This window comes from Nymphalis io, chromosome 4, assembly GCF_905147045.1.
Source record: "Nymphalis io chromosome 4, ilAglIoxx1.1, whole genome shotgun sequence".
In the NCBI taxonomy this organism is placed as follows: domain Eukaryota; kingdom Metazoa; phylum Arthropoda; class Insecta; order Lepidoptera; family Nymphalidae; genus Nymphalis; species Nymphalis io.
This window is the reverse complement of record NC_065891.1, coordinates 9,021,584-9,033,821: the sequence shown is the minus strand read 5'-3', so window position 1 is coordinate 9,033,821 and position 12,238 is coordinate 9,021,584. Positions and strand designations below refer to the sequence as shown.

General features: G+C 34.1%; 1 protein-coding gene across 1 annotated transcript; it reads right to left on the bottom strand.

Moving 5' to 3' along the window:
* Positions 1–5,282: 5,282 nt before the first annotated feature.
* Positions 5,283–11,775, bottom strand: LOC126781624 (cysteine--tRNA ligase, cytoplasmic). The gene is made up of 12 exons (XM_050506553.1): positions 11,659–11,775; positions 11,353–11,550; positions 10,997–11,263; positions 10,695–10,911; positions 10,045–10,255; positions 9,726–9,958; positions 9,183–9,416; positions 8,949–9,084; positions 8,658–8,863; positions 8,344–8,536; positions 7,978–8,174; positions 5,283–7,857 (listed from the first exon to the last, which is right to left on the bottom strand). The coding sequence occupies exons 2-12, from the start codon at positions 11,532–11,534 to the stop codon at positions 7,732–7,734; spliced, it is 2,202 nt and encodes a 733-aa protein (XP_050362510.1). The 5' UTR covers positions 11,535–11,550; positions 11,659–11,775; the 3' UTR covers positions 5,283–7,731.
* Positions 11,776–12,238: the final 463 nt, after the last annotated feature.

The window sequence follows — 12,238 nt, the reverse complement described above, 5'->3', positions numbered from 1 at the left end:
CTCACGTGAATGGGAGAAGAGCAACCGAATGGCGATTTATTGTCATCAAGTTACGGACTTAACATTAGAATCAAACTGCTAGACATAGGAACATAATAAATATTTTTATATGTAACATAAACACAGTTAGAATTACTTTTCCTAAATTTCTTTGAAGTTTTACAAGACATATTTCTATAAGATCCTTGAAACTTAATAACATTAAAAGTATTCGGACTCAGTGTTGCGCGAATTTTTAATACTCTCACAAGTCTACTTATACAACACCGGCTCCAATTAAAAGCGCGACAGGTTTAAAAGCGAAGTAAAGAAAAATATGAGTAGATGGGGAAACATGCTCGTGTTTACGGAAACCTCCTCCGGCAAATATTATCGCGAGACGAGCGCGATCAAATATTCAGAGGACGCGCAAAGGCGGCGGCGGTGCGGGACGCAACCCTCTCTAACTTTCAAGCCCTTCCCTTAGCACGCCCTACACTAATTACGTTTAGAGTTCTTAAGCGAAATTACTTAGGCCCCTCGCCACCCGCGCTCTCCTCGCGACCCCCTTCCGGAAATGAGGCGCGCTGGAAAAACAAGAAGAAAGCTTTATACTTATAATGCGCTCGCTGTCTCTCTGAGCGTCCCAAATCTGGGCTATCTCTAAGAGATGTTGATGTAATGATTTTTTCTTCATTTTCGCAAGTATTTTGTTCATGAGCGGTTGCTAAGTGAAAAGCAATTAAAGCACGGGCGAGTGATCTCCACCCCCCTCCCTGCATCTGGGGGACGGTATGCCATCCCATCTCGAGACTTACACAATCAACAAAAAAGGAAATTATATTAAACTTGATTTTCTGTACTTAGCATTTTAATCGAGGTCTTTAAATTAAATTTTACTACTAAATGCTAAATCTTATAACGCTTACTCTTTCTTCCTGGTTAATTATAATTAACCTCTTTATAAGTAAGTGCTTAATAAATAAATAGTTTTATGTACCAAGTATAAGTACAAAATTTATTTTAACTATAGCAAAAAATATTTTTGTTGATGAAGACCACTTGACCGATTTAGCGCACGGCAGCTATTTTCAAGTAATTGCACAGGAGATATTACGGTACAAAAGTGCACTCTCTATTCCCTCGTAGAGTCGACGCGACCAAAACAAATTCAGATAGGACTTACATAGGCACGGGAGTGTAAACATTGTGAACTCTTAAACTCTAGGTTCTAATGAATTTCATGAGACAAAAACCCTATAACGTTTTATTGACCCGACGTTGGTTGGAACCCAGAACCTCATGATCTGTCGCCATATAAGCCACGAGACAGACGTTAGTTAAAGGCAAGATACACATTTATCGTGGAATTAAATACCCACTTTAAATTAATGGAAATAATAAATATAATGATTTTTATTTAGCAATTTATATATTAACTACAAATTATACCAATATATATATATAATCGATTTTGTACTTTCATAATCTCGTTGACAAGATCTCACTAATTTAATGATTATGTTGCTATCGGCATATACTTTCCTTCCGCACCTTTTATGTGACGAATACACTTTAATTTCCTAATTTTCAAATTTGTCTCAAAACAAGAAAGCCGGGCAGATTTTATTATTCAATCGGAAGCAAGCGTCAACATGAACATTGGAGTGTTTGTCATAGATTCAAAAGCTCTGTATAATTAATTTCCTGTTTAACTTTAATGGCTTTGATGTTACATACCTACCTACGAACTGATTTTAATTTATAACAAGACATAAAGAGATAACGAAAGAAATCTCAATTAAAAAGATTTTATATTTTTATATAATTTTTTATAATTATGAAACATAATCTAAAAAAGGACAAAACAAAAAGCATCAGTGAAGCACAACTTACAGCATCGCCACTGTTTAATGAGATTTAAATAATTAATAAGCGAAATAAATTATTTTTTTCAGCAAGCGGCAGGCGGTAGGGGTCGCGATGAAAAACAAGTCATAATTGCAACCCTGCCCGCGAGGAATACTGCTGATTTAGCGTCTCCTCGCTTTAAATGAGTACAAAAGCAAAGGGAGACGTCCATAATTCATAAATAAAGGCATAAAAATTGTCGTCATGAATCTTACACGAATATTAATTGATGTTTAATTTTCTATTTAATATGTATCATAGACAAAGTTTTAATTAAGTATCTTTAAATGACAGTTATTAAAATCGCTAAAAAACTACTTGCCTAAAATGTGGTATCGAAAAGACCGTTACCGTTACATTAAATTTCACATGATTGCTTCTGAATTAATTCAATTTGAAATGTTAATAACGAACGATTCCGCTAACTTGAATATCCGTAAATTCAGTTCGGTGCTTCCATATAGCAAAATTACATTATCGCAAAATCGGTACAAAATTTGAAAAAGGAACAATCTAGATATTCAAATGATTGACATCTCGCCAGGCGGTCAACCGCTACGCGCCTTGAAATTTTGTAAACTTCGCCCCTCTTCATGCCAGCTTCCGCAATCCATTGTTGGTAAATCTGACCGCGATCGATTTGATTGTGATCACATCTAAAACTATTTAAATTATTTACCGTTTTTAAGATATTTTTTGCATTTCCTTGGGAACTTCCGTTATTATAATTATGTATTCAACGAAGTTGATTTGGTTGTTTTTGCTTGAGCAATTTTATTGTACCAAATTCATTTCTGCTTGGGTAAAAACGCCAATTGCTTTAGATTTAGTTATTTTCTCATACGATTATTTATAAACTTGGATACTATCTTCATATACCGGGTATATAATAAATAATAATACATTATATACTATATTTATGATATAGGTATTGTTTTAAGTTTCAAAATGTCTACCCATTACAATATTTATTGAATCAAAAGGCTTTATTTCGCGAAATTCTGGGCTAATGTTAACAAAATTGTTGTTGAATATAATTACTGAAGTCTGAAACCGAGTCAAATCAGATTAATATTTATTATACTAGTTTGCGCGTGGCTGGTTCAGTAAACATTATGTATTATATGAACATTAAATGTGTTTATTTTAAAAGTGTCTATGAATAGATATCTATTAAAAGAGTAGAGATAGTTACGCTCAGACTCTCTCTCAGATTACATAAATTTACATAATATACGATCATCAATCGTGTATATATTTTTTAAAGTAGGTATTTAAGTAATAATTAGTGATAAGTTACACTTTGGGATATCCACTCGTATCAGATAAAATTTTGCTCCATGTATGTAGGTGCCTATATTCAAAACTATGTGCTCGAGCTATGTCATGCCCAAACCTTCTCAAGGTTCACAAGGGTTTTCAAAAACTAGATACGCACACTTACATACATACATACTTATATAATACATCACTTAGATAATATATTACTCTATATTGCTCATGCTTTTCCTGGTTTTTTTTATTTGCGTTGTAAAACAGTATACTAATATACATACACACCCCTGAAGTTAGACAGTTATAAGCACAATTAATAAACATAAGTGTCCACTTTCCGTTATCTCTTCCATCGACATATTATGTAGGTATGTTTGAATTCAGGACCACTTTATTACAATTTGATTCTTTCTCGTTTGATTCATTAGGACTCCAAAAATAAACAACATAATGTTACAAATGAATCGTTTTTAAAGTTATGTGAATTGAATAAACTTAGTAATACAATTATAAATAACGCAATCGAAAAAAACTAACATATTAATCCCATTCCTAATAAGCCCTAAAATAGAGGCATGCGCTAGTTGCAGATGGCGGCCAGCACTGGCAGCTCGCGTGCGCTACTTGTGCCACCCTACCAAAACACTATTGTCGTTCCCCACTTACAAAAAACTCACCCAGATTGTTTACTTCACTTTTTACCTTTTTTTAAACTTCTGTTCACCTTTTTATGAGTATTTTCGTCGCGGCGCACGCGGCTACCGCCTTTATACTTATCTCGTTGAAGCGTTATGCGTCTCTATTGTGATCAGATAAGTCGAAGTAATTCATTTTTAATGTTTTGTTAAATAGAGATAATCGACGGATTTGTCGTATACCCACTTTATCAATTACTTGTTAATTTATAGTTTTTTAATATTAATTTTATAATATTCGTTCATTCATTGTTTAGTAAGATGATATTATTTATAGTACGTCAGACGAATTGTTTTGTGCGATTACGCTATGTATCGCCAACTCTGGGAGTGGAACCGTTGACATGTAAAAACATTTTATTTCATAATGTAACTTACATTATAGAAATTGTACCTGAAACATAAGTTAGTAGCTTCTGTATCAGGCACGAGTCAATTTTACGAAGAGCCATCTAGAATATTAAGTTACCCTTTTAAACTAATTTATACTACAAATAATAAAATAATAAAGGCTATCAATTCGACTACTTTGTGTGTATGTTACGCTATATCTTTCGTAAATGAAAGACGATTTTGAAGATTCTTGAATTATTTCTATTTTAAAGGTAAAAAATAATGCTTATTTTTGTTCGTACTATAGCGGTTGCACATCATTTATTCGATTGAGTTGAAACTTTACCAACTTATACAGTTGGTAAAGTATATTTATAAATAGACCCCATTACTAAAAATCTGCTAGAAAACCTAAGATTTATCTTTATGATTATCATGAACATTAATTGATAAAATATGGTATACCTATCTTTCTTTTAATAAACTGTTATGAATAATGATTCGTATTTTGTGTTTTATAACATTTTTTTTACAGGTGCAACGCGAGGACCCTACGCTAGGAAAGACGTGACGTCGACCGATTTCAATCAAGGCGGCTTTCTTATCGAAGAATAGTTATCTGAGATGTAGTAGTGTCCAAGTGGATGCTTTACGTGCTTTTCGAATGACAGGAGTATAACCACAGCCAACTTCCAAATTCCGGGCTGCTATTAAAAAAATGTCGACAGAAAAAAACCTACATATATAAGCTATCCACTACTAACAAGTTACTAATTATTACGTTAAAGATTGTTAAGAATCCAAGGTTTCATGTCACCTCATGACTATATTTCCATCATTTGTTTCGATAATAGGAAAAATAATGTATTATTTTAATACTTAAGGAATGGAATAAATAGAAGATGTTAAATTATTAAGGTTTTGGATTTAAAAAAAAAACACTGTTTAAAAAGCATGTACTTTAATAAATGTTAACCCGAAATATCAAATAAGGTATTACTTGCTTAAAAATATATAAATGTATGAAATGAAATTTAAATAGACATTAAACAATGAAAATAAAAATAAGTACCTATTTTAAATATTTTTAGTACATTTATTTTACCGGAATACAAGTTGACTTTAATTAATCTTACACTATTTGTTAATTAATATTAAATTTATTCAAATAAATTTGACCTTTTGCATGAAAATTGTCTGCGACTTGTTGTGATCTTAAGGACTTTAAATGGAAACAGAACTCAAAAATGAAAATCCACATTGTTAGTAATTATATCTATACTTAATTATTTTAATCAAAATTTTCTCGAACAAATGGACAGCAAGACATTTTCAACACTTTTGTGGTGTCTCATAAAATCTGCTATGTATAACATAACATATAATTCATTTTTTTTATTTAATGACTTCGAACATATTTAACTATTCACTTTAAGGAGACAATAATATTATGTTATGTATAAACATATTTTTTTGTTAAATATTATTAAACACTATTGTGCCCCCATACTGTTTAATATTATTTATATATAAGAGACTTATAGTCTTATAGCAAACAGTCTTATAGCATTAGGCATTTTATTGCAAAGTTTTGAAAACAAAATTAATTAAAAACACGTATTACTCAAATAATTGAGTATTTGCATAAAAATACCTAATTGTCTAATATCTCAGACTGCAAGCCTATATTTATGTATTGTTTATAATTTCCTTATATTTGTTTAGTTAAAAAAGCTTATCCCTTTTAACTAGTTAACTCTTGAAAGGATACTTTTGAACGTGGCATGATTGAATTTCGCCGGGCTAATATAACCATTTAATAAAGTCGCATTGGCCGTAAGTAATAATTTAACCCAGACTTAAAATAGCACCTTCATTAAAAATAAATGCATATTTTTTAAAGTAATAAAAAAAAACGAATTATTTTCATACGCCGAGATGGTCCAGAGGACATACATCGGACTTGACCTCTAATCATTATGCTAAATTGAAGGGAAAAATAAGAATGTTAGTAACCAGCTTTTATTGACCTTGCATTTTCCGACATTAAAAGTGGATATTTCACTAAGTGCCATAAATTATCTCTATAAAAATACATGGATCCGTTGTTTCGTAAAAGTTGGACAAACTAACAAACAGCATTTCACAAGTATAACACTCAATAGGTATACCGACAAAACAGGAATTCCTAGTTTGAATAAAAAAATGTGTATATCTCAAAGCAGCGTGATGGTCAGTTCGAAACTTCTGATCAAAAGAGAGGATGTCTGAGCCCAGCAGGTGGACTTTTACACGCTGTTACTAGTCTGTAAATTTCTCGTAAATATTTGATACGTTTACGAGCAATTCTTTGAATGTTTCTGATTCTTCAATTATGTCCGCTTACTATATTCATGAAACGATTCGTTTTACTTTCGAATGGTAGATTTTATAGTTAATTCAAAATTGCCCCTATAATAAAGTTTCCAATAGTTTTTAAGTCAACATTTTATATGGCGTAAAAAACTTATAGGAATAACTTGAACGGGTGGTTGCTAGTAAGTCAAAAACGATTAGTTACTGAGGTATAACATCGATTCGTTAAAAATAGGTACTGGACATTAGGCGAGTTACGAGTTCTTATATTACTTGAAAATATATCATTGCATATGGAGAATATGTATTGTTTTTAAGTAATCAATAAATGCAATACTGTTACTTAATTTTACTGGTGGTAGAGCTTTGTGCAAGCTCGTCTGGGTAGGTACCACCCACTCATCAGATATTCTACCACAAAACAGCAGTACTTGGTATTGTTGTGTTCCGGTTTGAAGGGTGAGTGAGCCAGTGTAATTACAGGCACAAGGGACATAACATCTTAGTTCCCAAGATTGGTGGTGCACTGGTGATGTAAGCGATGGTTAACATTTCTTACAATGCCAATGTTTATGGGCGTTGGTGACCACTTGTCATTAGGTGGCCCATATCGTCCGCCTTCCTATTCAATTTAAAAAAAAAAAAATGCAAACCTGGACTATTCTACTAATTTATATTGGTTACGAGCTTTCCGATAATACTGTTTGTAAAAAATAGGAAAACCGTTAAACTGCTGAGCTATTACGTTTCAATTAGATTGCGATAAAGTGACAATTTGTTTGTAGAATTGGTCCCCCTGTTACGCGACATTCCATACTTTGTTCACTAGTTTCTTTCATAAGGTGGCGAAACATTTCGGTTAATTTTGAAATGTTTAGATTATTATATAGTATATGCGGAGTATTATGATACTTATGTAGTTTGTATTGTATGGATACATATTACGATGAATATATTCCGTCAGAAACTCTGCGTTAGATAACGATCCGCAATAGATTAGCGTGGTGGAATAAGCTCCCAACTTTTCCTTAAAAAATTAAAGAGGTGGAATTGTTACAAGTTGTTACTATTGTAACAATGTACACAAAAACAACGCATCAGTGATAATTGGTGGCAACATAAACAAATATGGATATCTAAGTTTAGGTCGTTGTATGTAAATCCCCATTCGCCGGTTCGGCCGTCAGCAGTTGTTGACAGTTGCGAGGTATTCATTGTACTTTTTTTCTTGAGCTTGTTGTATTTTTTGCAATTTTTTGACCAATCCTTTACTTAGTTCTTTACCTTCTTTGTCGTGTGTCGGCAAGCCCTAATGAAGAAATATAACTTTTTAATGTCCGTTGTACATAAACTCCGAAACATTGGCAAAGCTAATTTAGATTATTTTGTTCACTACTCCCTAATAATTTTACAAAACTTCGAATCTCACCTTATCATCGAACTTAGAATATTTGTCGGTTTCCTTCTTAAACATTTCCGTGGGTGGTATTTTCTTCTGCTCCTCCTTAGCCTTTTGAGCTTCTAACAACTCCTGCTTCTTTCTCTGTTTTTCAGCTTCTTGTTTTTTCTTCTCCTCTCGCTCTCTCATTAATTCTTCTTTACTCACGAGCTTCACAACTGTTCTATCTGAAACAAATATTACACAATCAGAGTCGCCGAATCCACGCGGTCGTTTTTACGATATAAATACGAATGTTACGACTAGGCGTAGTTTACAAATTCCCAATCGATAGTACGTCCAGCGTTTGCTTGAAAAGTGCTATGAAATAGCAGATGCCGCCCGGGTGACACTAACCGGCCTTGTCCTCAAGCCGCACGCCCAGCTCGGGCAGCACGTCGTCGCGCAGCGCGTCGCACAGCGCCAGCACGCCGCCCGCGCCGCCCGCGCCGCCCGCGCCCCCCGCGCCGCCCGCGCCCCGCGCCGCCTCGCGCACCGCCGCGCGGAACGTGCCCAGCGCCTCCAGGTACGGCATCACCGCCTCCTCCAACTGATACACAGTTGCATTCGTATTTCGATAGCATTTCGAAATAGTCGCCGAGAAATACAACACATACATCTCGTATTAATATAATGTTCTAAAGAAATGGTCAACAGCATACAATACTCACGCATACGTCGCCGACGTCGGACACCGGGAAGCCGATGAGGCCGCGCGGGCCCTCCACGGCGCCGAACACGTGCAGCACGTCCGTGACGTAGCGCGCCGCGGCCGCCAGCAGCGGGGCGCTGCGCGGCGCCGTGCTGCGCAGGAACACGTGCGCCGCGCCCACCAGCTCGCGCAGCGCATCCAGCGCCGCGCGCGTGTCGATGTTGTCTGGATGCACGTTGTAGCGATTCGTTACAACAGTGTAGATTTAAAAAAAACAGTAATTATTCAATAATTGTGTAAAGCGACTTACCGCACAAGGCTCTATGGACTTGTTGCTTCGCATTGCTGAGTTTGGCCGACAGGAGCTGCTCCTCGGGTCCCCACGTGCCACCGCTGCCCTCGTCGTAGCCGCTTCGCAGGGCATCTTTTACCGTCAAGAAGAACTCCTAGGAATTAAAATTTACTTAAATATTCATTTTATATTTCGTATCAAATTAGTTTATGAGTTTAATATCTAAAAACTGTTATATATTGGAAAACTTACATTAAACAATTTTTCAGTCTGTATGGCCATCTCCATTGTATTTTCTGAGTAGTCTAAAGTCTCCTTCCAGCCATGCAGGAGAAAAGCAAACCGTAATTGTCTCGCAGTGTGACGCTTTAAGGCTTCGGAGATAGTTACAAAGTTCTTTAATGACTTAGACATCTTACAGCCAGCTATTGTGAGATGTCCTGTGTGAAGGAAGTACTTAACCCAGCCGGGCTTGTCGAAATGCGCCTGTAAAATTGAGACTTATATAGTCGGGACTTACGAATCAAACTTGACCGCACCAAATAATAGATGAATGCTTAAAAATATTTTAATTTATAACTCTTTTGGCAATATACTTATCTGTGTTATATATATATATATTTTATTTTCATGTGTTTAATTATGAATTCGAAATACTCTAATAAAACGCTCTAACTTTACTATTTTTTTTTTCATTCTATTATATTCTTAGGTATTTCCTGAGATTAGTGTTTAAACATACAAATCCTGCTGGTTTTTAATGTTGTTATAGATTACATTAACATAAATACATACCTCACTTTGAGCTAATTCATTGTCATGATGGGGAAATTTGAGATCAACACCGCCTGTATGAATGTCCAAGCTTGAACCGCACACGTCAGATGCCATCGCTGAACATTCAATGTGCCAACCTGGCCTACCTGCACCCCATGGTGACTCCCATGATGGTTCACCGGCTTTACTACGCTTCCAGAGAGCGAAGTCATTTGGAGATCTTTTCTCAGCCGTATCATCACTGAGATCACCTGAAAAATAATTACATTTTGATCATTACATATCACTGACGTCAGTAAGGGCAAATGTTACATTCAATGTTGATAATTCACATTACCTTCCCCTTCTTGCAATGATTTTGTGTCTCCGTATGCTTCAGGTACTAATCGGGCATAGTGATGCCTGTCCTTGCTATCAAATTCACTAACGTTGAAATATACAGAACCATTTGATTCATAAGCTAGTCCATTCTCAATTATCTTCTGAATGAATGAAATGATTTGTGGAATATATTCACTAACTCTTGTTAAAACATCTGGCGGTAAAATCTGGAATAAGAATTTAGTGGTATTTGTATCACTATAAAAGGATTACTTTAGCATAGAGAAAATAATATGATACTGAAACCATGTTGTGACATGACGAACCAAGAGGGATCAATCTACATCACTAGTCACTTTGTATATATAATTATATCACTTATCTAAAATATTTATAGATATCATATATTAAAAAAAAGTGTATATATATATATACATTTGGCACAAGTTGTTTCTTCATAGAACCACCCTCTTAGAACAATCAAGTCATAATATTTACAAGCCAATTTAATTTTTGTTGGCTGCTAAAACAAGGCTGTTAGTAAACAATAAGATGTTTAAAGATAATTCAATAACGTTAAAGGACAAGCCTTTAAGTCGTTACACACATTAGCAAGTATTTTGTAAAGTAAGTGGTTGCCTAATTTTGAGCCAAAATACAACTCACATTAAGTGCCTTCATATCATTGTGAAATTCATTCTCCCAGTATTTAGGTAGTGCAGTAAAAATGGCATTATCTTTAACAGTTGAACCAAACTTTTTATCTAACCACTCAGATATTGGATCTTTTGCTGAATTCAACATTTCACATTTAGCTGATTTAATTTTTTCATGATCATTTAATTCCACAGCCTCTTTTAGTACCTTCACAGCAGATGCAATACTGTAAATAAATGTTAATTATCAAGATTGGCATATTTTATTGCCTAGGAAAACCAACTAGAAATAATATAATATTGTGGCCTTACTTATCCAACATTTTTTGCATTGTGTTTTTCTTATCTGGATCTGTAGTTTCCTTTACTACATCTTCATAAAAGTTAACAACTGCTGTTGCATCATCTATAGTCTCATTTAGATTTTTTATTTCTTTCAAATATTTCTCATACAGATAATTTTGTCTTGCTCTTTTTATTATTTTGTCATCAATATCAGTAATATTCATAACATATAAGATATCATACCCAAAATAATTAGACATAACACGTCTCAAAATATCAAAAGAAATATATGACCTGCAAGAAAAACGGCACACTATTAGTTTTAACCAAACACTGCAATAATTAATAATAAGTGACCTATTTATTATAAATTATTAGCTCACCTAGCGTGCCCCATGTGGGACGCATCATATACGGTAGGACCACAGCTGTACCAGTTTACACGATTGCCGTTTGAACTTACAAATTTCTCTTTCTGTCGTGTTAGACTGTTAAATAGTTTTAATACAGGTCTTTCTTCTCCACTGGAAGGAGGTGACCAACTTGGTTGAGTTCTTTTCGACATTATAAATAATAACCACCTGAAAATTACACAAAAATGTAACCAAAAAAACATAAAATTTTAACAGAAAAAATAGTTTTTATAAACTCGAAGTTTATCATTAATTTACTGCGAATATGCCACGTACTTTAGTTTCTATAAAAAATCGACCTCATCAGAATTTTACACCGATATCAATCTAACACCAATATGAAAATATGATGAATTGATGCTGGCTTTAATAGTTGTCACTTGTCAGTCGGACAATTGACACTGACAACTGCCAATCTGGAAAACAAGTTTTGTAATTTTGGATAACTTATTTGAAGATTGTGAAGGATGTAGTACACTTGTATATTTTATAAGACAAAAATAATTAATAAATTATATATATTTTAATATACAGTTCGTGCTGTAATTACTACCACTGTGCAATTTAAACGACTACTATTAATATTTGCATAACAATGAGTATACTAAAATCAAATACAATATAATTACTAAATTATACATTTTCCTTTATTTATTTATTTATTTATTTATATCATCTATTTATATCTGGCTAAATAAGTGGCTACTGTTTTACAGTCTGCATCGTTCTGCTCAGTGCTACTGCTATTTTCATTCGTATTTACTTGTTATAGATGTGTGCTGCTGCTATTATCTCTTTCTGGTTAAGCCTATTTAATATGGTAGCAAAAGAGATGGAGTGTTTCAATCACTAAAAA

Bases quoted from the DNA above. Each gene is read 5' to 3' on its own strand.
- LOC126781624 (XM_050506553.1), bottom strand. From the start codon at position 11,534: ATGTCGAAAAGAACTCAACCAAGTTGGTCACCTCCTTCCAGTGGAGAA. The intron at 8,175-8,343 runs GTTAGTGTCACC...TATTTGTTTCAG, and splicing joins GCGGCTTGAGGACAAGGCCG to ATAGAACAGTTGTGAAGCTC. The intron at 7,858-7,977 runs GTGAGATTCGAA...TTTCTTCATTAG, and splicing joins ATTCTAAGTTCGATGATAAG to GGCTTGCCGACACACGACAA.